General features: G+C 39.5%; 1 protein-coding gene across 2 annotated transcripts in view; it reads left to right on the forward strand.

The window, feature by feature from the left end:
* The window catches only part of carmil3 (capping protein regulator and myosin 1 linker 3), a 100,342-nt gene that overhangs the window by 18,137 nt on the left and 55,427 nt on the right, over positions 1-26,778 (forward strand). For both annotated transcript variants that reach the window (XM_066681083.1, XM_066681084.1), the window contains exons 3-11: positions 11,907-11,957; positions 12,058-12,117; positions 12,261-12,382; positions 14,818-14,912; positions 18,142-18,212; positions 18,320-18,393; positions 22,889-22,964; positions 26,312-26,400; positions 26,601-26,695. In XM_066681083.1, the coding sequence (XP_066537180.1) occupies positions 11,907-11,957; positions 12,058-12,117; positions 12,261-12,382; positions 14,818-14,912; positions 18,142-18,212; positions 18,320-18,393; positions 22,889-22,964; positions 26,312-26,400; positions 26,601-26,695 (733 nt within the window). The remainder of the gene's footprint in view (positions 1-11,906; positions 11,958-12,057; positions 12,118-12,260; positions 12,383-14,817; positions 14,913-18,141; positions 18,213-18,319; positions 18,394-22,888; positions 22,965-26,311; positions 26,401-26,600; positions 26,696-26,778) is intronic.

The raw sequence follows: 26,778 nt of genomic DNA on the forward strand, positions 1-26,778 counted from the left end.
AAGAGCACATGGTGGGCAAAACAGACACATGAAAGGACGAGAGACTGACAAGAACGTATCTCTAACCCAATCTTAAAGTTTGATGGATCCTGTGAATGGCTTTGTCTGACTTTTCAACTGTGAATCTGGAGTACATGTGTCATATTTGTCCCTTGCTTTCTCTGAGAGCAGTTCAATATGAGTCACTTCAATACAGTACAAAGCAGATTTGTTGACATGGTCATAAATGTATTAGTCTGAGTAGTGTGAAACACTACAATGAAGCCTGTATTCCTTCATCTGAACAAACAGGACCAACAACAGCTTGTATCTCTGGGTTGTTTTTCATGGTACATTAATGATCAAGAGTAAGCCAACTATGCTGAACCAAAGTACATGTCCACTAGATTCAGCCACTGTGCTTACAGGGGTATCTTGTCAGACAACCAAAGGTGAACCAAGATTAGGTCCATCAAAATCAGCCAGACATTCCTTTTCCTGTTGACCAAGCAAATCCATTTTTAGATGGTTAGATCAAAAGGTACATTGATGTACATGTGGATGAAGCAGGTTGCTGCTACAAAACGGAAGAGAATCCAAGCTGTATGATGTACATGCATTCAAAATCAGCTAGATATTGACCCTAGAGAACATGGTCTCTTAGTTTTAGCCAGTGATCCCAAACAGAACCAAGCTTAACTATTTGTAAATCAGCCGTTCATTGGCATCATAGCCAGATAATAACATTTTTTGATTATCAGAACAATAATATCCTAGTTCTTTACAATTTCTAGAAGCAGATGTCCCATCCTGGAGGGTCCAACCTGAACCAAGTAATGCTTGACATATCCAGCTGCAGGTTCTGGATTTGTAGATTTGTACCCAGTTAGACAAGTTGTTGTCTTTCAGTGGGTTCAAGCGAGAAAGTTCATATTTTGATCAAGAGTCAGAAGATGCAAATCTATAACTTCATCATGATGCTTTGGTACTTTCTGTCTATATAATAGCAGGTGACATCTACTTGAGTTCCAGAGCATTCAGGCTACTCCAAGTCCATGTCTGTCCAATTCAGGCAGACATTCCTTGGCATGGGGACAGGGATACCCTGGCTCATTCGTCTCCTGCAAATGCTCCATAATTAATGTCAGGAATGTCCCTAAAAGTACCAGAATCAATTGCAATTAGAAAATTCATTCATTCATTATCTGTAACTGCTTATCCAATTCAGGGTCGCAGTGGGTCCAGAGCCTACCTGGAATCATTGGGTGTAAGGCAGGAATACACCCTGTCACAGGGCAACACAGACACACACACACATTCGGACAATTTTAAGTCACCAATCCACCTACCAACGTGTGTCACCCGGAGTGGGAAGCGAACCCACAACCTCCAGGTCCCTGGAGCTGTGAGAACACACTATTTCTACACAAGGTTCTACAGGCAAGCCTTACCAAGGTTCATCCAGAGAACCTAAGCTGGACATGCCCATTAAACTTAGTGATGTTTGTGGCAGTTGTGGCCTTTTAACCCAACATTTTTGTGCTTGTTTTCCAGAAGGCATTGCTCTTACAGTGGGTCCCAGATGTAGGTAATGTCTACTATTAGCCATTCATTTTTAGGGTAAAATAATCAAGATAAATAGATAAAGGATCAAGAGTCAAACAAATCAACCAAATTTGTTAAATTCCAGCTGGTGCTGTCTGGCATTTTAACAATGTAGCTGTTCATACAGTGGCTTGTAGGGAAAATCTAGATAGGTGCAGCCAGAGAAAACAAGCTGTAGCAAGCATAGGTAGTTTCACTTTTAGTTTGTTTATCAAGAGGATTTTGTTTTGTATCATAGGTTGTAGAAGTGAACTACCTATGTTCAGCCAAAGGAATCTCACCCATATCAGACAAATGTATCTAGTTTAATTACACCAAATGCAACAGTGTCTCCTAAATGCAATAAATGTAAATGGGAGTTTTTAGGACTTGGCTTTTGGGTTTAAAGATCTTCAAATGCAACTGACTAAAGGAACTGAGTAGAAGAAGGACTTTGAAGGACTTTTTGTAGGAATTTTTGGACTCATAATGAAAAGAAAAGCTGATTGTTCTTTTCTCTCTTCGGATGTTACACTAATGGTGATAAATACGCTGTGGCACATGAATCTTCACTAGCTCTCGACAGCCCCTGATGGGCAGGCCATGTTGTAGAGGTAGTGACCTGAGTTCTGGCAGGCAAGCTGGGCAGGTACTGGGTGATGTGCCAAGGAGAGAGTGAGAGAGAGTGAGGACTGGGCTGCCACTGTCAGGCTCATAGAGTCTCTTGGGCAGGTTGCCGACATATGCCCAGCACTCTTTGAATTCTGTGCCACGTTTGAAGTGCAGACAACTTATGATTTATATAAACCCTGTCCCCTTCTGCTTTGCACATGCCACTTCTTTCTAAGCCTTTCTATATTCTCCCACTCTCTCTCTCTCTCTCTCTCACTCTCTCTCTCTCTCTCTCTCTCTCTCACTCTCTCTCTCTACATATTTTTTTTCTCTCTCTCTCTCTTTTCCTTTATCTCTTGTTTCTCTCTCTGAGTGTCTCCATGTCTCCCTTTGAAGTCAACAGTTTGCCACGGTGCACTGATTTACAGGTCAATACTGAGAGCTCATCTCTCTGGCTTTCATTGGTGGTATTAAGTGCAGAGACCAAAGTCTTCTCCCTCTCTTTCTCTCCGTCTCTTTTCCCCACACTCTGAATGGCTTCTTCAAGTGGCTAGACCTTTTAGTCTCCTCTCCAAAGGGCTGGACACAGTGGATAGTTCTTGTTCACACACTATGCCTCCTAGCATCAAATTACAGGTGGAATAGTACTGCCTGGATTGATCCACCACTGTGCAGTTAGCCCTTGTTCTTGATGGACATGGGTTAGGTTATCTAGTGGGTCACAGCCATGTAGGGTTGAATTTAATGTCTCTAAAATATCAGTTATCTGGAAACTTGGTTTAAAGGAGCAATTTGTGCTGGAGCCTATTTGAGGGATAGACCGTCTGAGTCAAATTCAATCCAATTCAATCAAATTTTATTTATATAGCATTTTATATACCGCTCACAAAGCAGCTTTACAGAGATCCGGGTCCAAGCCTCCTATGAGCAAGCCAGGGGCAACAGTGGCAAGGAAAAACTCCCTCAGCACATGAAGAAGAAACCAAGACTCATACGGGGAAACCATCCTCCTCGGGTTGACACCACATACTCCTCGGGAGACACAACAGAGAACAGAACAGAAGTAAAAGTGAACTGATGACAGATGAATGGGTTATAGTAATGTAGAATGTAAAGTAATGTAGAATATTAGTGATAAATGAGTCGGTGCAGAAAAAAGTAGGTGCAGAGTTAATTTGAGATAAAACAGCATGGCCAAGCATGATAGTGTAGATGAGACAAGGCTAGGATCTTGTACAGGACACACAGGGTCAGGTGCTGGATCAGGGCAACACCTGGAGAGCAGCAGGACATCCTAAAGCGTGAGAAAGACAGGAGAAAGAAAATCAGACAAAGGAAACAAATAAAAAATACAGATGTTAGTAGGTTCATGGTAAAGAACAGGCAAAATTGTCCTGTGAGTCAGGCAAGAGAACCCAGCAACAGACAGCATATTGGCGGTTACCAGAAATCTAACTAAAAAAGCTGTAGCTATGGTCATATGACAGGGTTAATACAGAGCAGTGATAATATGAAAACTAGCTCGAACACTAATAGAGAAGGAGTAACCTGAAAGTGAGTGATTAACCAAAAGCTTGTTTGAAAAGGTAGGTTTTTAAATCTAGATTTAAAGATTGAGAGTGTGTCTGAGCCCCGAACAGTAACCGGAAGGCTATTCCAGAGTTGAGGAGCTTTGTGAGAAAAGGCTCTTCCTCCTGCAGTGTTTTTCTTAATGCGAGGAACTAAGAGTAGATGGGCATCCTGTGAACGAAGTGTACGTGACGGTGATAAGGTATGAGAAGTTCAGTAAGAGACTGCGGGCCTAAACCATTTAGAGATTCATAAGCTAAGAAGAGTATTTTATAGTCAATGCGAACTTCTACGGGTAGCCAGTGTAGGGATGAGAAAACTGGGGTTATAAGGTTGAATTTTCTAGCTCTAGTGAGCACCCTGGCTGCTGCATTGAGTCTTGGACTTTAATTTTAAAAAATACATTTTAAAATATTGTATGGGTAAAATCTTAAACATTCAAATGCTAGACTTTCTTTGAAGGTGTAGGTCAGGGTTTCTAGGGAGGGACATGTGATGTGTTTCTGTATATTTGCTTTTGATCAAATGACCAATCTATCAATCATAGCTTTTTAGCTTGTAGAGCTTGTTCCAGAGTTTCTAAGGACTGACCAGTAATAAGACCACCATATCCAAATAGATATGACCACATATTAAATACCTACTCGCTGATGATCTCTGATCTCTCTCTTGACCTGGTGACTTTAAAATGCTTTTCTTTAAAGCTAATGGTTCTCTTACAAGCATGTTTATATTGATATTTTTGGCCTCCTAAAAAACACATTCCAGAGGAGATATTGTGCAGTGTAATATATTCCCTATTATTGTGATCTTGCTCTGATCTGTTCTGCGAGGAGAGCAGATTATTGTGTTTCTTCTTTTTTTAATGGCATACATTTCCATGCAATCAGTTGGCGGCCGCCCCCTTACGGAATGTGTTAATGTGTAGGTGTTCTTTGATGTGCACTAGCGCAGTAATTGGGGAGAGCCCCTTGCTTTATGCGATCATCCAAATCCACATCGCATCTCGATGGGGTCCAGGCCCACCGTGGTCCGTTAATAATTAATGCGCCTGTTTACGCCACTGCTCTTTTGTGTTGGGAGGCCTTTGATAGCGAAGTCTTTGATAAAGAGACAGATTTCCATTGGCTCTAGGCTGACTTTTCCCCTCTTGCCCCTTTTATCCTGCCCGTCTCTCTTTCTCTTGCTGTCTTCCTTACTTGTCCCAGCAGTGGTGTGTTTACATAACCAAGTTTTTCCAACCTGTCAGGGAGTTCTTGACAAGGATAACAATCTGTATAATAGGCTCTTCTTCTGCTGCTTTTAAAGAGTTTTTATCTATTTGATAATACTTCCTATGTTTACTTGCCTTAAAACTTCCATTTTCAAATCATGTTTCACGGATACTTGTAAATTTGATATATGGTATTACATATAGGTAATGCTTTAATACAAGTATATATAGACCCATGTAGTGCACTTTACAAAGAAATAGAATATGATTTCTCCTGCTTCTAAGATGTGTTTATAATCAAAATTACACACAGGACTCATAGGAAGTGTCACCTACAGTTTCTCTACATTCTTATAGGACATAGGTTCACTTTGTACATCCCCTTCTCTCCATATAACAAATGGCTTTACAATCAAGAAGAGGGAGTGAGAAAATTGGAAAGAGATAGAGGGAATGAGAGAAGAAAAAGTATAAGGGAAAACTGAAGTCTTTATTTGACATGATCTTGCTATCTTCATCTCCAGGCCTTCCCCCTTCTCTGTGGGGTGCCATTAACGATTCATCGAAGAGAAGCCTAGAGGAATTGGACGCGACAGAGCGGAAAAAGAATAGAAAACGAACAGAGAATGGTGGAGGGGTTGAGAAATAGAGAGAGATAAGGAGACAAAGGGGAAGGAGGTGGGAGCGGGGAAGTTAGGAGAAGGAAAGAGAAACACTAGAAGAGAGCGTAGGAGGAAGAATAGCGAATAGGTGCTGATGAAATGTGTAAGGATTGGTTGGGGATAGGGTAGCAGATAACATGCGCCAAGTTACAGAGGAAACGGAAGGATGGGATATCATGATATCTGGAGAAAAATGAGGGGAACAGAGAGAGGAGTGTAGGCTGGAGATGGTATGCTAATTAGACGCTTTAAATTATGAATGAGATTAAGTAGTTCTCTGGATTTGATGGTGCTGTTTTGCATAGGCTCTCTTTTTTTCCCCTCAGTGTCTGCTGCAACACAAACCTCCTTTCTGCTCCCATAATCCCCTAGACATCACACAGAGTCTTATTCTTATTCCTCCTTTTCTTGGCCTCCTCTTTTTCTGCACCTTTTTTGTTCCTTTTTTTCTTCTGTTTGTCATTGAATTCAAACTAATGAAACCAGTGCTTTAAAAAAATCAGGAAAGAAATGCTTACTTTTGTCTGTTTCTAGAGTATAATGTAACCCCCCCCCATAAATGATCAACTGTATATTGGTCCTTATTCAAAGTTGCGTAAAGACAAGTGCAGATTTGATGGTGCTGAATGGTGTAAAAACTATTCATTTTCTAATGCATGAACCTTTTGCATGACATGGAAACAGGCAGATTTGAGCGCGTTCATGAATCAGCTTCAGTGTTCGAAATCAAGCCCCGCTCCTTTACATATCATTACCATTCAAACAGATGTTTCTGAGTCAATGAAACTATGAAATCCTGTCAAAAATGAGCCAGTAGCTCTGCTTGTAGGTGGAGTTTGAGGTTGAGCCATGAGTGTACAGCCCCCCTACTGACCAGGATTTTTGTTGTTAAAATCACAACAAATTGAATGTTTGTTTAATGCATAGATATTTAAGATGGTATAATGGTGTGTTTGTGTCATGTGATTTTATTCTAAATCAGTGATTTATTGCAGTGGATTAGGGGCTGTTTGTCACGCCTTCGTCCTGTCAGTCTGTTGTCCCGGCCATGTGCTTTATTTGCACATGGCTCTGTTTTGTTTATGTTCAAGTCTCAGCCTTTGTTCCGCCTCCTCGTCCGTGTCATGTGTTAACCCGTCCTCCTTGTTATCTGTCCAGGTGTGTCTCGTTTGTGTCTGTATTTAAGCCCTCTTGTTTCACGTCATGTTTGTCGTTCATTTCACTTCATTATGTATTGTTCTCCGGTCTTGTCATGTCGCGTCGTTTATCTCTCGGTTCTAGTCAAGTCATGTTTGTTTCCTAGTTTTGTCGTTTAGTGTATTTTCTGTCTCAGTATTTTATGTCCTCGTCTTGTAGTTCCCTTTGTAGTTTGCCTGTGTTTTGTTATATCTTTGGTTATTAAATATATCCCGTGTTTTAGCGAATGCGTCCGCCTCCTTCAATCCGCCCCTCGTTCCTGACACTGTTAGTGCACTAACTGGGCTTATTGGCTATTACTTATGGGCTATTTCTGGTCAGTGAAATATATTAAACCACAGTGTAATATGTCTTTAAACGGAACATCAAGGAGGTGCTCTGTTTTTATAAAATATAAAAATATAAAGAAAATAACTACATCCACTTTTGAAATGGATCACCTTGTGCACAGATCATTAGTGTTGTTTTATTTTCTGTATTCTTCTTCTTCTTCTTTTCTTTTTTATTTTATTCTTCTTTTTGTTATTATGTATATTACTATGAAACATTTATATACTTTTTAATTATTTTATTGAAGATCAAACATTTTTCACATAGGTAAACTCGTCAGCCCCCCAATTACATACACTAATACCACATGTTAATTTGATCATAGGTATGCTAAGCTGAATATTAAATGGTCCTCATTCTGCCATCAGATTTGAACGCACCTAATGTAATTTTGATGAATGAGGGCCATTGTTGTAGTTTGTAATTTTTAAATGACTATATGTCTGTAACTTTAACAATATGTTGCTGGTTATTTAAGGTGACAATCAATTAGTAATTATTTCATCTAAGTAAACATTGCAAAGTAGTTGCCTGGGCCAGGACTCAAACCCTAGTCTGCCTTGTTGAGAGCACTTAAGAAACATTTTCACTTACTGACTGAGGGACTGACCATAAACGGAATTTGTTGAAATGTGTGAGGCCTGACTCTTGTGCCATAGCTGCTAAACTTCAGTTTGGCTGAAGTCATTATTGTTTCTTGAGGGTTTGTGTTTTTGCTTCAAACATTATTGTTAAAGGGGATGTAGTGTGAAGATATACGGTATGAATATTTTTGTCAGAATTTGTTCTGGTGCAAAATGCCACACTTGTGACTGTATTCATGTTAGACAGGTGCTATCTTAAAAATCCCCAGCTTCAGTTTGAGGCTAGGTGAAACTAAATTACATATTTTGCATGGAGTATGAATATAGCTTTTTGTAGTTCTACCATAAGTGACCAAAATGGAAGTTTGTTTTTAAGTAAGCTGTTACTCTGAAAGTATAGATAATTCATAAATACAAATGTCTTAGAATCATCTAGGATAAATTTTTACATAAATGAACAGAACAAACTGATTCTACAAACTGTGTGTTATGAATACATCCAAAGCCTACTAATGAAAAAAAAAACATTAAATTCTTAACAATTTAACATATAATCACACAAATGAAATGATCACACAAACACACAAAAACTATAACTTTGAACTATGAATTACTGATCTCATTTCTACATTTATTACCTCTTTCTTTTACAAAAATATTACAGAATAAAAAAACACAAGTAAACAAAGACATTCATATGAAGCAACAAAGCTTATAATAAGTAGGGAATGTATTTTGGATACTACCTTACCTTTGTTAAAATGCCAAAAGACACATGTGAAAAACGTTATGCAGCAGATGGCGGTCCGGCACAACTAGGCTTGCCTGGTCTTGCTTATATTTTTGAGGCTGGCTGAGACTTTCTACTTACCATCAAGCAATGAGTATTAACATATACCAGGTGCCGCAATAGTATGTGCAATAGAGATGAATATATTCACGTTTTAATATTTTAACAAAGGTCCTTCATTTTTCACATATAACTTCATTGCCTCCATTTTGGCATTGAATGTAAGAAGCACACGCTCAGCAAAAGCCATTGCTAAGCAGTTTTCTTTGTTATAACAGTCGAATGATGCTTCAAAATCCCCTTTCTCACAGTACCCAGAAATCCTCTTTCCAAATCCCCTCTTGAATGTTTCTGTTGTTGGCTTATGTAACACTCCACTCAGACAAATAAAACGCAAGCTGGTGGGATTGAGGTATCAGTGTTAAAACTGATGAGGAAGCATTGACTACTTAATTTTGAGCCTTTGCTTTAAGGTGGGCCTGTAATTTTTAGGGTTTCTGGGCCTCATTCCCAGCTTTAGCTCTTTGTTTTCATCCCCACCAGTTTTCTTTAATGAGAAACCACTTTTTTTTTCTTCGAGATTACATGCTTATTGCTTACGGTCCTAATTATAGAACACAAAGTGCTGGGGCTTGACCTTACTTGGTGTGATGACTACAGTGATGTTATTTACTTATTTAGCAATAATTATATGCTGCATTGCACTTAATGTTCGGCAGAGTTGACTAATCAAGATAAATGCAAACCAGTTGGAATAAACAGGCTTATGCTGCTTATGATATCTGCTGCTTGAGCTTTGGCATACTATTGTAAATTACTGATGAAAAGACTGCTGTAATGATATTCACATACCAATATTGGCCACAAAATGGCAATAACAAGTAGTATGAGGGATTGGAGCAGTTGCACATGAACGTAAAATCACTATGCAGAAAGCCCCCAGGTTTGAGCTGTGGAACAGTAGAGTAGACAAACCTTCCACAGCATTGTCTCGAGTTATGAACCACCATGCAATAATTTTGAGATGAGTTGGAGGAAGGTCTGTGACCTAGAGCTAATCATCCAACATCAGTACCTGACTAACACTGTCAAGTCTCAGTGTCAACAAATCCTCACAGCAGTGTTTTAAAGACTACTGTAAAGGCTTTCTAGAACAGATGCCACTATAAATGCAACAAAGCAAGGGGAGGGGGCAGACTCTTTATTAATACCCTAGATTTATCAGTGATACATCAGTGGTCAGTTTTTGACCTTGGCTGGACATTTTTTGGCTGGCTGACCGCTCTAATCACATAAACTGAGCAGTGACTAAGATATGACTAAGAAAAAAAAATGCCTTATCCACCATTGTTAATGTGTAAAATACCCATTACTGTGCTACAATGACACTGCTGTTGTGAGGCTTATCCACTATCCAAAATATTATCTGGACACCAGTGGACCTATGGTTAGAAACAGATCAGAGATTAATGAGGTAGAACTAGACAAATTGACAAATCATGACAACAAATGAACTATTCTGCATTGCTGGGGAAGGCTTTCCAATGGTCACCCAGCCTGTTGATCGAGGTTCCAAACTTGGACTTTAAAATGGCCAGCCAGTATTATGTGGCCAGTCAGGTGCATTAGCTGTTGCAGCTCTAGCCATTAATATCAGGCAATTTTAAATTAAATACCAACCTGAAACCTGGATCCAAGGTCTGGATTTGATGACCTCTAATTAAACCTATATATATCATAGTATAATATAGTATAATGTTGGAACATTACTGTGAGGATTTGATTGCATTCTGCCTGAAGAGCAGGTACTGAAGATGGATCATTAGATGTGGATTGCTCTGTTACAACTCATCTTAAAGGTAATGATATATATTCATTAATCCGAAAATGGGGGGGGGGGGGGGGGGGGGCTGGGGCCTGGAGGTTGTGGGTTCGATTCCCACTCCGGGTGACTGTCTGTGAGGAGTAGGTGTGTTCTCCCCGTGTCCGCGTGGGTTTCCTCCGGGTGCTCCGGTTTCCTCCCACAGTCCAAAAACACACGTTGCAGGTGGATTGGCGACTCGAAAGTGTCCGTAGGTGTGAGTGTGTGTGTGTCTGTGTTGCCCTGTGAAGGACTGGCGTCTCCTCCAGGGTGTATTCCCGCCTTGCGCCCGATGATTCCAGGTAGGCTCTGGACCCCCCACGGCCCTAAATTGGATAAGCGGTTACAGATAATGGATGGATGGATGGATGGAAAATGGGGGTTTTATACCCCTTTGGCCTGGATAAGTGGTGAGCAATGGCTTACGTGCAGACTTTACAAACAATCCCTGTGTTTGAAATGGCTTCCTATTAAATATTCCCTGTATTACTCACAATATAGTACACTATTATAGGAAACAGAATTCAGGAGGGTAGTGAACGATTATAGATCCCAGAGCAATTTTTCCACATAATGATTTTAAACAGCTCTGTTCATTGGTGTCAGTTAGAGTGTAGCTTGGGCAATGTCTCAAAAAAGTGCCATACTCCCAATATACTGCACCTCACAGATTAAAAAAAAAACAATAATAACTATTAATGCTGCATTCAGACACTGCTCTAATATGACAGGGAAAAGTGAAACTTAATGACTTGAGGACAAAAAGTAATTTTTGACTCATAATGTTACTATGTGAGTTAAGAACCCCTTATTTTATGACCTATACTCTGCACTATGGAGAGTGTGGCTTGGCTAAGGTCTTGGCTTTCCGATGGCATGGAAACTCACTGATCATTCACATTTTCAGACAAGGAGAAATACTTTATTAAACTTCAAGCGAAATCCGAGAAATAATTTATGTATAATCCGTTGTACTTATAGATCAGAGGGTCAGTGGGATCAGATTATTTATCCTGTTAACAGAGGGAAAAAAGAGGCAAAAGTATATGTGGCTTGCCTCTGTTGTCTCTTACATGCTGAAACAAAACACAAGTGAAATAACCCAATTACTGAAGCTTGTATATTGCCTGTGTATGAATAACTCGCACAGATTCCATCACAAGAGCAGAGCTTCGGACTTTTACTACTTTTTCCATTACATTCTATGACAAAAAAGCTAATATGGCTAACGGAAGATAAAGGTTTTTTTCCTCATTATGCAACACAGAGGGATGCTGTACCACAGTGACGCAAAGAGGTGGTGGGCTTCTCTGCTTCCGAGTGTTGTGAGACTCTCTCCAGTACAGGGAGAAGAGTTGTGTATGAGATAAATTTATTCTCTTTCCAATCTGTTTACATAGTGCTGCACTCTGAAACCAGACAATCTGCCCCCCTGTATTAGTGTCCACATCATGTGAACTCAGTCCATGGTAAAATGTTTGGACACCTGAAGCTTATTAAATAAAGCTTGTCTTACTCTGTTTAGGTGCTGGCAACATGGCGGCTTTACCTCATGGCTCCAAAAATACCAACAAAAGTGAGTTAATCTAAAAAATGCACACCACACTACTTATGGATTTATAATGATGAATTCCATATTTATTATTATTTTACACTCATGTGTATCATGAATTTAGGTGGAGCAAACCTTCAACTTCCTGGAGATCCGTGGAATAAGCTCTCATCCAGAAAACCAGGTGAGAAGCAGAAGAGAGGGTGAGGCATTCTGCCATTTGAGTCAGTGCCCAGCTCCCTAAAAACACACACTTTCTTGGCTCTTGATCACAGTAGCGCTTCAGTGAAGTGTGTGTGAGTGTCTCTCCCTCTTTCTCTCTCTCAGGTTGTCATAGAAACCGATAAGTCCACTTACTCCCTCAGGTTGCAGTCAAGTGACCACCTGGATCAGCTGCTGGGCCATATCAACTTTGCCCTCTCACGCATCTTCAACAACTCCATCTACGCGTAAGTTCTGAAACATACTGGGACAGGTTCTATGTCCTTTCCACTTTGATCAGCTATGGCCACCATGCCCAGTGCCAGGCATCAGTTGAGGGGTGCAAAGCCTTAAAGCATTGACTGTGAAGAAGTGGAACTGCATTGCACACACCAAATTCTAAGCAGTTCTTCTGAAATGAAAAGTTTTTATATGGAGTTGTCTCTTTACATATCGAATCCATCACTCTAGAGAATGCAGTTCCACTGCTCCACAGCCTAATGCTGAAGAGATTTATACCCATCTGTTCGACGCTTGGCATTGAGTCTGGTGACTTTAGGCTTGTGTGCATTTACTCCAGAATGTCCCATTTCATTTTCTGCACATAAATCTTCCCCAAATTCCAAAACACCAGCAAAGACTCCAAGGACATATGGTGAGGACAATTATTACACATACACACATCAAGACCTGTTCACATATGAGTATCCTATTATTGCCTGCAGCTGTGTTGCATCTGGCAATCTAATTACAGAGGTGGGCAGATGTGACGTTAGGATTTGTACTGGTGTAGAGTAGTGTGGTTGCCTAGGTTGGGAGCTAAATGTCTGTCTGCCATGTGTAGGGTGGCAATGTTGCCCACTACATTGAACTACCTATAACATCCTGATTAAATTGTTTGTGCAATATTTATATGTATCATTATGTTCAAGTGCAGCTGCTCCAGAGTGCCCTATGGGGGGGGTGAGGGGTGTCTGCAGACATCATCTTTAACTGCTCAAGTTATGTTTCTGTATTCAAGAATACTAAAGACTTATGTTCTGCGTCAAAATTACACCGTATACAATACATAGGTTATGTGTAGACGTGAACACTATGCTGTACCCTACTCTGTAGCCTGACATGCACCTCCTTGGAAATGTAACTATGAATTATGTCAAAGCAGACCCTGATGACTGTGATTGGTTCGAACATGAGGAAAGAAGTCCAGAAATATGAACTTCATGTGACATTACAGAGACTGCAGACCTCAGCAAATTCACAGCTAGAGATTTTCTCAGACATGGGTTTGGATGCCACAGGACAACCTAAATTTTGAAACAACTTTGTGGAACATAAAACACGGATGCATCTGGAATATAATATAAAAAAAATAATCTCTGAGGTGTTGAGACCCAGATGGGATAAAGTGCCGGGTTTGTATTTGTTTCTTTCCTGGCACTACATGTAAACTAACACCACTACATTATGCACTACATAGGGTGGAAGAGGATATTCGTGATTCAGCCCTAGTGTTTTGACAGTTCTATTGCAGAAAGACAGACACACCAATGCACAAACATAAACACTTTAGGCTCTGCATTAATTGAAGACAGAAACATAAATCAGCTGTAACCTCAAGAACACCAATAGCAGTGTTCTTTATCCACCCCAAAGGATGAGGATTCATTGGTTCTTGATTTCCAAAGAGAATCAAATGGATTGACTTCTTAAGACTGTGCTTCCATGAAATACAAGTTAATTTTTTATTTTCCTGCTGTTGAGGAACAGCCAGGATCAACGTTTTAAAATTTAAGCATCCATTTCTTGTTAACTACTCTAGGCTCACAGCTCCAAGGCAAGAGTTCTCGATGAACTGTCTCTTTAAGCATGAGAAGTTAACTGAGCTCTTTTCCCACACCTCTTCACTGATCCTCTGTAGACGCATTAACCAGGCTCCTCCAGGTTATGAGAATGCATTACTGTACTCTCTCCCTCTCTCTCTCTTTCTCTCTCTTCCTTCTACTATATTCCTCTCCTCATTTCTCTCTCTCTCTCTCTCTCTCTCTCTCTCTCTCTCTCTCTCTCTCTCTCTCCTCTACCATGTTCCCCTCTTCAATTTTCTCTCTCTCTCTCTCTCTCTCTCTCTCTCTCTCTCTCTCTCTCTCTCTCTTCTGTCTTTCCCGATCTGTTTCTATTCTTCTTCCACTTTCATTCTCTTTCAGTCTCCGTCTTCCTCTCTTTATCTCTCCCTCTCTGCCCTCCCCACTCTTCTCTATCTCTCTCTCTTTCTCTCTCTTCCCTCTACTATATTCCTCTCCTCAATTTGATCTCTCTCTCTCTCTCTCTCGCTCTCTCTCCTCTACCATATTCATCTCCTCAATTTTCTCTCTCTCTCGCTCTCTCTGTTCTGTCCTTCTCTATATATATTTCTTCTTCCACTTTCATTCTCTTTCAGTCTCCAACTTCCTGTCTTTATCTCTCCCCCTCTACCCTTCCCAATCTCCCACTCCTCTCTCTCTCTCTCTCTCTCTCTCTCTCTCTCATTCTCTCATTCTCTCATTCTCTCTGTGTCTTGCCCACAATAGCAGATCGTTTTTCAGACCTCAGAGGCAGGTGTTAACATGCTGAGCTCATATTGGTGCAATAAGAATGGCTTCTGAATTCTCTCCTCTCTCTTTTTCTCTCTTGCTCTCCCTCATAGTCCCTCTATCTTTCAAGCAGATGGTGACGTCTCGGACGGGGGTCATAAATTTTCCCCAAACTCTGAAACGTCAGTGGAGACCCAAAGGGCATGTGGTGAGGAAAACTATTACACACACACACACACACACGCACGCACGCATATACACAACCACACACACACACACACACACACACACAGACACACACATCTACACCTGTTCACTTATAACTGTCCCATCCTTCATTATGCATCCAGCAAAATACTTACAGCAGTGGACAAATATAGCATTAGAAGTCTTGCCATCCATGTATATAGGATGGGCTATCATTTTCCCCATCACTCAAAGCATATGCAAAGGATATGTAATAAAACTAGGCAGTTAGTTTTATCCTCCAAGCATGTAGAGCCAACCAGTGGAATTGTGTTTGCACAGACCGAAATAAAGCACTCTTTTGGCTTCATGCGTCTCAGAGGAAGTTCTGAAGTCTGAGTCAAGTCTTAAGTAATAAGATCTTATGTGTGAGTAAAGTTTTGAGTTATAAGATCTGGTGTCTGAGTCGTCTTTAGATTTAAAGTCTGAGTCAAGTCTTGAGTCATAAGATGTAAGTGTAAGTGTTAGTCGGAGTCAAGTTTTGAGTCGTAAAATATAAAGTCCACATTAAGTCACGAGTCAGAATATCTGAAGTCTGAATTGAGTCTGTGGCGGTGGCTCAGATTTCACGGGGCCTAGAGGTTGTGGGTTCGATTCCCGCTCCAGGTGACTGTCAGTGAGGAGTTGGTGTGTTCTCCCCGTGTCCGTGTGGGTTTCCTCCGGGTGCTCCGGTTTCCTTCCACAGTCCAAAAACACACGTTGGTAGGTGGACTGGCGACTCAAAAGTGTCCATGTGTGTGAGTGAATGTGTGTGTGTGTGTGTGTCTGTGTTGCCCTGTGAAGGACTAGCGCCCCCTCCAGGGTTTATTCCCGCCTTATGTCCAATGATTCCAGGTAGGCTCTGGACCCCCCGCGACCCTGAACTGGATAAGGGTTACAGATAATTAATGAATTAATTAATTGAGTCTTGGAACAAGCAGTGACTAGGCTGGCCACCAAATTACTTTTCAAGTGATTTTACTATGGTATACGAATTTCCAAAGTTGGAATAAAATGATGTCTTGAAGTCTTGCCGGAGTCTTGCCAGAGCAATGTGCTTCTTTTTTCTCGATTATTGCAGCTCATGCAAATAGTGACATGGATATTGTAAATAACCAATAAATATCACAAAGTCCTGTATTTAAAGTACAAAAACCACTTATATTTGGATTTAATTATGTTCATGTGAGGCTGATTATTTAAATAAGTCACAATCTAACAACGTAGACCTTGCGCTCTGCACCCAACCTTGTCAATTCCTGACACAGGGGGCTCCTGGCCAAGCAGCTATATTTGACAATTGAGTTGGCAATGAGAATGTGGAAATGGCGGTTACTAATAAAACCGACGATGAAGAGGCTGTCACTAATAAGTGGTGGTTGTGTGTAGGTGACGTGGTTCTACCTGTCACTCGGTGCAGAGATCCAACCCAAGTGTCAGGTACATTACTGTCACTAAAGTTACAAACATTGTAAAAGTACCTTTACAGATGCAACAGTTGTAAAGTTTACTTGTGTTTTTAAAAGTACATTACATTCTCTTCACCAGAAGGAGAGGTAAATATTTTCAAGCATTCGTTATAGTACTGTGCATAATTGCATAATAAATAATAATATTTCCTGGAGATGAACTGGGGTGTTTGAATCAACTTAAAAATGTACAAATAATAGAATATTGTACTGTTATGTTTCCTAACTAGAGATACTGAATATGTACCATTGAGGGTCCCATCACTGTAACAGTTTTTCTGAGATTATACTGAGGAATCTAGTTGCAGTTGCTGCAAGATACACAATTCTTTCCAAAATCACAGTTTGCGACTAAAATCTCTTTGACATTATCTTTAGATGTGAGGTGGGGGGCACACTTAAGTCTTTTTAAAGTCTTTTTCAAAGTTTCTAGTGTATGGGTAGCATAAAGCTTGGTAGAAAATGAACTAATCAATGAAAGAAGTAAGGAAAAACCAAACGTCACAGCATACAATACCACTTTATTAGAGCTATAATATGGAGTCTCTTGAAGTGTATACCATTATTCCTCAACTCTGTAGAAATGCCTTTTTATAAGACTAGGTTTTAGTGGAATTTAAGGAGTCATAAATTGCCAAATCACAGACAGTCCATAGTTCCACAGCTGAGTGCTGTACTGCGGGATCTTGAAGGAGTCAAAGACGTGAGCAAATCAACAATATATGGAGGGGCCAACCCATTAAGAGCTTTAAAAGCACTTTCAGCTGCATCTAAATATGAATGCAGCCAGTAAGGTGCTGCAGGGATGGATGTAATGTGCTCTCTCTTCTCAGTGTGGGTGGAACTACACTGCCTGGCCAAAACAAAGCCAGACACTAATACACTCCACTAACTGTACAAGTGTGCTTTGTATTTCTACAATCACAGACTATAGTCCTGCTGTTGCTCTATATACTTTTTTAGGCCACTTTTACACTGTTTCCCAATGGTCAACACCCCGTCTGTGTGACACTGACTTGGGGATGTGTTGTTGTGTGTTGGGCTGGTATGAGTGGATCAGACACAGCAGTGCTGCTAGAGTTTTTAAAGCCCTTATTGTCACTGCTGATCTGAGAATTATCCACCAACCAAAAATATGAACAGTGTCCTGTGTCCATTGATGAATTACTCAGGATCAACACAAACGGTCACAAACACAATCTGACAATCTACAAGAGAGACCAACGAGGTAGGTGTGTTTAATAGAATGGACAATGAGTAGACGCAGAGTTTAAAAACTCCAGCATTACTGCTGTGTCTGATCCATTTGTACCAGCACAACACACACTAACACAATCAGTGCAGCATGGAGAATGATCCATCACCCACATTATACATGATTGGTGGTGGTCCTGAGCATTGAAGAATGGGTGAAAGGTGGCTAACAATGTGTGCAGAGTGGCAGATGGTCTACAAAGTGAGTCAGTAGAGCTGATAAAATTAATTATGAATGAAGAATATAATACAGGCAGTGTATAAAACATAATAAATTACACCATTAAGTAAAGCCCCAAAAAAGTGACATGTATATTTAACACATATTCATTTATAGTCATTTATAGTCAGTGGACACATAGGTATTGTCCAGTTTTCTCTCCCACCCTGGTCAGAATCACCAGGATGACATTAACCTAGATAAATATAGTAAAACTGTGTAAGAGTTGATTTCACAATGTTGTGTCTGTGTTCTCTGGGCTGTTTCAGGAGGTTTTTCAGAGACCTACGCAGCTCTCTGTGACTACAATGGCATCAATTGCAAAGAGGAAGTTCAGTGGGTAAGAACTGAGTGAAGCGTGGAAACTTGGCCTCATAATAATCCTAATATAATTCAGCATGGGTGCTAAATATATTTATTTCTATTTCCTTCTCTGTCTTCGTTAAGGACGTGGACACAATTTACCACTCACAGGACAACAGAGAGTTCAACCTCTTGGACTTCAGTCACCTAGAAAGCAGGTAGAGTGAAAAGTGTCACATTCTGCATTAAACTAAACTTTTCCTCAATTTCATCAGCTCCACTATCCATGTAAGAGCACTTTGTAGTTCTATAATTACAGACAGTCATCCATCTGTTGCTCTGTATACTTTGTTAGCCCCCTTTCACACAGTTCTTCAGAGGTCAAGACCATCACACGTTGTATACAGCTCAGCACTGCAGTGTTAAGGCCAGTTCATGCTTCTGCGAGAGAGTCCCTCAGACATGGATGTCGTTTTACAAACAAAAAACTGGAACAAAGGGAAAAATACAGATGCATCTGGAAAAAATCTGACTACGAGGTGTAGGGTCCCAGGTTTGGCTTATTGTTTCTTTCTTTCCTGGCACTAAATGTAAACTATACTCAGACCCAAATAGCACCCTACACCTTAATAGTGCACTTCACAGATGATAAAACTAATACTACACCACTACTTTTTGTACTATATAGGGTGGCACCAATGCAAGTATAAATATACTCAATGCCAAGAGATATATAGAGGTATGTAGCCTTCCAGTAGTGGGACATGGAGTAATGGAGCATCATCCAAAATCTGGTGCTTATGATCTACAACTAATCATTCAACATTAATGCCTGACCTCAATAAAGCTTCTGTGGCAGAAGGCAATCAGATACCCACAGTAATGTTCCAGCATCAAGTATAAAGCCTCAATGGAAGAGCAGAAAATGCTGCTACCACAGCAGGGACTGAAATTCCCAATTAATACCCTTGGTTGCAGAAAGTATATCGAATGAGCGGATGTCCACAAACTTTTAACCATATAGTATTTCATATCCAGGTTATGGACATCTGGGTTTATTTTGGGTCAGAGTACATTTACACCTTTCACTGAAGTGTGTCCCCGGTGTGGACAGATGAAATTTGTACTGCCCAGTGTAAAAAGCACATCAGCACAGTGGTCAGTCTGACTTACTTTGGCCTGGGTTATGAAATGAAAATGACAAACTTATTCTGGACACAGTGATTTGATGAAAGTGGGGATCTTGGGGATACATTCAGTTTTTATGTATCCTTCATTTTAGGTTTTTGTTTATATGCATTTACACTTTTATATCTCTTTTCAGATATAGACAACACAGTTAAGACTTGAGATCTTGGTGACTCATTTTAGTTTTAGACATTGTAAAGGAAATGGAAGATTTTAACTTCTGAAGTGCAGTCCTGAGTCACAAGCTCTAAACTCATCATATAAGCTAAATTCCAAATTGAGTCTTGAGTCACAAGATCTGAAATTTAAGTCTTAAGTGACCAGATTTGATTTGAGTTAATCAAAAGTAAAATGATCTGAAGTAAAATTTGAGTCAAGTGTTGTAAGATTGGAAGTCTACAAGTTAAGTAAATCTAAAATCAGAGTTGAATATTGAGTTATAAGATCTGATGTCTGAGTTGAGTCTAAGTGATAAGATCTGAAGCCCTAGTTGAGGTTTAAGTAATAAGTTCTGAAATCTGAGTTGAGTCTGGAGTCATAATATGTAAACTCTGAGTCGAGTGTTAATTGATAAGATCTGAAGTCTGAGATATGAAATCTAAGTTTAGTCTTAAGTGATAAGATCTGAAGCCCGAGTTGAGCCTAAAGTTATAAGATCTGAACTCCAAGCAGTAATGGGATTGTGTTTTCCCAGCTTGACCATTTGCTGTCTAATGTGTGTTATTTGTTCTCCTGCAAGTGTGTTGAATCACTGTGGTACTGCTGGTTGGTTTTCTTAATCACTCTTCCATAGCTCAACACGCTTGGAGGAGAGCTAGGCTGTTGGTGTGTATTTGTGAGAAAACATAAACTATGGGAACTAAGGGGAGTTGTTTATATCTGGTAACAAGTGTGAACTACATGCGACAATATCAGCTCTTATTACGTCCAATAAACGTCTCAGGCAGCTTCCTGTCTAGGGGAGAGCATCACTAGCAGCAGTATCCTCTTCCATCCGGCCTTTGGGTGTCAAGTTATCCTTTCTGTCTCTGGCTACTGCACCCGTGGGGGTTTGCTGATGCCAGGCAGAATGCACACCGACACTTCCTGCAGAGTCATTTTCATGCAGCTTCAGACCTGCAGAAATAGCACTTCACTCTTGACACTTTAGCCACAGAAAGCACTCGTCAGAGCGAGAAAAAGGAAGTCCTGTCTATTCTTAGATTGTGACTTCTGGGCTAGTGTGTGAGTTGGAATTAGCTTTGGCTGTAAATTGACCTAGGTGATAGCTAGGATTTTTGAGCAGATAACATTCCAGTTTTTACCCTCTTGCTTATACTCTCCCCAGTCCCTTGGTGCTATAAAGCTGGAGGGGAGAAGAATAACACCTCCAAGACATTGGAAGTCAGCCACTTCAGGGTTTCAAGCTAATTCCAAAACCAGTCAAATTGTGGTATTTTGATGAGAAAATTCTTATGTGTACAATTTCTTTTGTCTTTGTGTGTGTAAGAGACATATAATTTGAAACAAAAAATTCAAACATTCTCCTGCCCTTTTGTCATTTTATGGTAACTGTTAAAAATGACAATTGCTGATAATTAAAAAAAAAAAAAAAACTACCACCTTAAGGAGTTTTAAAATGGCAACAAAACAGCTTATTCATCACTGCATTCGTTGTGAATTCCACTGATTTTTTGGGGGGATTTGTTGTATCCAAAAGTACATTTCAGTGGTTATTTTGATATTAGCAGTTGTGAACATAGCACATTAATACTTATAGTACGCCTAAAATAATACATGCACATTTTTTTTCTTATTAAAATAACCCCTGCAGAGAATGGACAATGAGTGTAGATAGAATGCACCACGATGGTACCACACGCATGAAGCCCAAAAATACTCTTTGGGTCTATGCTTTAATCTTGCCTGCTGTAATAACAAACAGCTATATTTTGAATTGTAATAGCAGTATTGCAAGAGTGCAAACGTTGACCTTTTAAAAATGAATGAGACCTATGTACTGTTGTGGCAGCAAGTCTGGTTTGTGTTGGTTTTGATCTACATAAAGTTTATTTAAACAACATACAAATAATAAAGACATTTGTTGATTGTATAATCATGGGAAAATGGGGCAAATCAGAAAAGGAAAGAAGTGAAAGAAGTGTGGCGTCCTGTGTGAAATAACAAGCATCAAGGTATGGTACCAACGCATGCTGCGCCGCTTCTGGTGTGAAATCAGCATGACAGTTTAAGTGCACATCTACAGACTCTGTTATGGAAGCCTGTGTGTAAAAGTTGCTGAAGCTTTTAATGCAGTCGCTCAAAATCTAGAAGAAATGTGCAGTACATGAGCAGGTGTCCACACAGTTTAGGCCATGTAGTAGTAGGTGACTGGATCCAACCACACATAAACCAATGAGCTAGGGTTTCTAACTGCAAGGTGGCGGCACAAGCTAGGGGTTTCCAATAAATTGGCCAGTGAGAGTACAGTGTAGGGGCAGTCCTTTGTTGGGCTTAAGGAGATTTGTCTTTGGTGCAGTGATTGAATTTGAATGAGGATGGAGAGTTTGGCATCACTACAGAGGGTCCTCATCACAGTGAAATGATCAAGTCCCAAATGAGAACAGAGCCATAAGCTTTGCTCTAATAGAGGACATACCCCTCTCTCTCTGCCTCTCTCTTTCTATCTGCCAATCCTCCCTCTCTGCCCCCCCATTCCCCGCCCCATCTCCATCTCTCTTCACTGTTTATCTCCTCTTCTTCTTTCTCTTTTTCCTGTCTCTCTCCATCTTTTCCCTCTCCCTCTCCCAGTCTCTACTGTGTATATATATATATATATATATATATATATATATATATATATATATATATATATATTGTCTCTTATTTAGTCCCCCTCGGGCATATAGGCAGTTTTTCTAGGTTTTATTTTCATTAATGTTGCAATGGTTTTAGGCCTGTGGCCAAGATTAAAACCATATCATGTACAAAGCAGGTCTGAGTAGACCAGCGACCATGGAGTCATTTTGCTCCATTGATCTCCTCGTCGTCTCCTCCTCCTCCTCTTCCTCTTTCAGCCTTCCACTCTCAGGGAGCCTTTCCTGCTAAATGTGTCATTTGATGTCTCCACTCTGACTATTTTTGTTAGGCCTCAGTTATGGAGTGCAAAGCTGCTCTCTCCAAATTATCATCAAATTTTTTAGGGACCCATATTGTGAAGCCCAGTTCACACCATAGGTGTCAGAAGCACAGATGGTAGAAATTATAGAGTTTTACACCAGGTAATGCACATGTGAAGTGAAAAAAAAAGTGCTCTATTTGAGGCTTTAGGTCCCAGCTGAAGTCTTGAAAACCATTGGAAGAACAGAGATGTCCATGATCAACCAGTGAATGAAGGTGAAATCCAATCAAACAACAAGAAACAGCCAATCAACAACAGAGGATTTGGTCATTATTGGTTTAACAAGGAAAGGAAATGATGCTAGGGCCTGGTGTCACTTGTACTTTAGTCCTATATGCTATATCATTTTTCTCTTTCTTTTTCAGGGATCTGGCCGTGATCGTGGCATCCATGGCTTACAACACTTGGTTCACTAAGCTGTACTGCAAAGACCTGCGCTTGGTACATTTTGGCCTTTATCTTTTGGCTGGTGCTTGTGATTTTGACCCAGTTCTCTATGATCCACTGTCATTATTGATTAGTTTGTGCTGCTTTCAGAATACTTCATAACAGCTCTGCATATCTGGCTCTCAATGTTTTATTGTCCCACATTTGATGTTCTTGTGCTGTGTCCTTTATAGCATTTTTTGTGCCCCAGTTGTAATTAAAACTTACACTAGCAGTTTTGTAAGTGTGTATTAAGAGAGAGATACCTGAGGCATTTTGGTTTGAAAGAATATTGTACACATTAATGATTGTTTTTACAAAGAAGCAACCTATACCCATGAGACAAAACATTATGACCTGCTTAATACACTTGGTCCTATTGGGTAAATGGTCATATTTTAGCTCAATGGTGCACACCACTTTTCTACAAATGAAATTTTAAACTAGTGACAGATAAGTAGGAAATGACTAGGGTTTGATTCCCTGCTGGGGTTTGAGTACCTGCCTAGTTAAGCATAGATCTGTAAGAACTGATGTCTAGGGTTTGGTTCCAGATCAGCTCATGTGAAGTAAAATTTATCTTCCTTTAACTAATAATATTTTTATGGTAATTATTTTGATTCAGAAACAATTTCCAGGGTTAACCTTGAGAAACATATGTTTGATTGTAGGTTATTTTGTCATAGTTATGAGAACAGGAGCAAAACACATTGTACGGAAACCTTTTGAGCTGTTTACAATGACTGTCTGCACAAAACCATGTGACTCAAAAATAAAAAGCCCACCTTCTAAATTTAAGATGCAGCTTAATTCGTGGGCACAACAGACATTTGTAGTTCTCAGTACTCTGTAAAATAGTCAGGGCTTAACCATTTTTAATGTGGCCATTTTACTGCTGCTAGCTAACAAATATGCTAACTTGCTAACCATAAACATTAAAAACAATATAAAACAAAATAAAATAATTAATATAGCAGTATACCTTCTAACCCTCTCTTCAGACTGACTGTGTACCAAGCCACTTCATATTTACGTCTATGTACCATTTATAATCTGTGTAATACAACATGTAGGGCTTATACACAGTTAGCATTTCCTTCTTTTTGGATCTACTGTATTGTTGTACAAAGGCCTGTATTTTCAGGGTCGTAGCAGGCAAAGCTGAAGCAGTATTGGTTGGCCTTTCACCATAGCCTTTTTTGTGGCCTATTGTCCCAGAAATAATTGCAATAAACAAAATTATTGTCATTTTAAGATGATTTTATGCTACTAATATAATGATAATATAAAACCATAAATATGCAATCACACCTCTTTAAAGAGCATTGAATGTTTAGTATTAAGAATATTATATATTATAACTAATGAAGAATATTTGGAATATAAAGCATTTTAATATCCTAAATAAATAAAACATAAGTAAATTTAAATGTAAAAGACCATATTACGGCTCCAGGATAGAGAGACCAGAGGAAACCCGAGAACATGACAGAGTAAGTGGCTAAAATATTGGACAGATTCAATATCTGCATGGTTTTGCTTTCTGTATATTTGCCCAGGATATCTAATCATAGTTTTAAATTTATTTATTTATTTATTTATTTATTTATTTATGGATATTTAAGTAATTTTGGAAATTTTATATTCACCCATTCACCATGAATTTTAAACACATTGTGAAGTTTGATTGGACTTTTCAAATTATACCAAGAAAGTAAAATTGTAATTTAAAAATGTATCACAAAAATGACGTACAGGCCCTACTCATGATATAAGTTTATGGTATGCAATTGGGACACCACAGCATCAGAACCTGGCCCAGAATCTTTTCTGGGTTCAGTTTTTATCTTGCTCCTTTCTTGCCATTCTCTGTGTATTTCCGCAGTGTTAGAATTCTCTTGGAATCTTTGCTGATTATGTAGACAGCCTCTGTTCTATTGTTCACTCTTAGAATCGTATTGAAAAGGAGAGTTTGTTTCAGGGTTTATTCTGTGTAGATATGCGTGTATGTACCCAATGCTCCTTCAGAACAACCCCTTTAAACCTCTCAAAGAGTTAAAGAGCTTGTACAATCCCATTTCCACAGAAGTTAAGATGGTTTGCAAGATGCAATAGAAATGATAGCAATTTAATTATCTTGAAATTTTTTTTACTGACAAAAGCACAGCGATTTCCCTGACCAACTTGTTTGTGTGTGTATATATATATATATATATATATATATATATATATATATATATATATATATATATGAGTGAAAATTCATAAATTCATAGAAAATTGTTGCCACAGTGTTTTAAAGCATTACACTGTAATCAGTGGAATATACAAGGTATAAAATAAGCATTCACCCACGGCCATCACTGCAACATTCACAAACAGTGCAAGAAAAATGTTCAACATATGAATATGTGACTTTTGGTATTTCGTGCTGTATGTCTCACAATGTCACCAAATGTTCAAGGGAATCCAGAGAAATGGTCTGTGTGAAAAGGGCAAGGCCAGGAAATTCAATGCCCATGACCTTCAATCCCTCAGACACCACTGCATTGCTGCTGCAATTGACATCACTACAATAGCTCCACAAAGACTTTGACAAATTGTTGTCAATAAAAACCAATTGTTGCTGCTCCCTCAAATACAGACTATGCTATGTACTCTGGAAACCGTATGTCAACAATGTCCAGAAATGCCATCACCTTCACTCGATTTAGCTCATCAGAAATGGACTGATACAGAGTAGATACACATTTCGTTGTGAAGACTTCACATTTTAGATTGTTAAACTTTTTCCCAGATTTTAAACTTCATAAGTCAGATTCTGCTATGATTTGGGGGTCATTACTGCCCATGGCATGTGAATGCACCATTAAAGCTTAAATGTGTATACACATTTTGCTATGCACCAAATGCTGCCTTCTATATGACGTCTTTTTCAGAGAGGCCCGTTGATCAATTCTATTTCACAGAACCTTTCTGCATGTGTTACAGCAGCATGGCCTAAAGTCTAAATATGATTTACACTTATATTAAATAAATGACCTAAACTACAAACTTAAAAATGATGGCTCTGCAAGGGTTGTTTAGTAAAGAAAATGATTTTATACCGAACCCTGAACACTTGAAGAAGCTTTTGCATGATTTAATATGTCTTTACATCATGAATGGGTTTTTCAGATTGATGGAGAATGTGCTATAGATGGTTCAATATAGAACCTTTTAGAAATGGGTTCTATATGGCACCAAAAAAGGTTCTATTATTGTTACAATTTTTGCTAGTTACATTAATGTTTCTCAGTAGGATTATGCTTAAAATACAGTAATACCATGATATGTGTGTGTTTGTGTGTATGTGTGTTTAGGGCTCAGAGGTAGTGGAGCAGGTACTCCACACAATCAGTAAGTCCAGCAGCTTGGAAGAGATAACACTGGAGAACGCTGGCCTTAAAGCGTGAGCTTCTTCTCTCTCTCTCTCTCTCTCTCTCTCTCTCTCTCTCTCTCTCTCTCTCTCTCTCTCTCTCTCTCGCTCTCTCTCTCTCTGCCTCATGCCATGTAACCTTGCCTTTCCTCCATCCTTGTCCTCTCCACTCTTTCATCTTTCTGACAATCTGACAATGACAACTCATTTGTGCTTTCCTTTTTTCTATGCAGAGATTTTCCTCAGAAGATGGTGGCAGCTCTGGCGGAGAATCCAGCCTCTGTTCTGCACTCACTCAACCTAGCCCACAATACACTGGACAATCAAGGTGTGGTCAACACTCTGCGTGGTTTAAACTTGTTCAACTAGTGATTTTGTTAACACTTCCCAAGAAGCCTGCATTAATAATGC

This window comes from Hoplias malabaricus, chromosome 9 (genome assembly GCF_029633855.1).
Source record: "Hoplias malabaricus isolate fHopMal1 chromosome 9, fHopMal1.hap1, whole genome shotgun sequence".
NCBI lineage: Eukaryota > Metazoa > Chordata > Actinopteri > Characiformes > Erythrinidae > Hoplias > Hoplias malabaricus.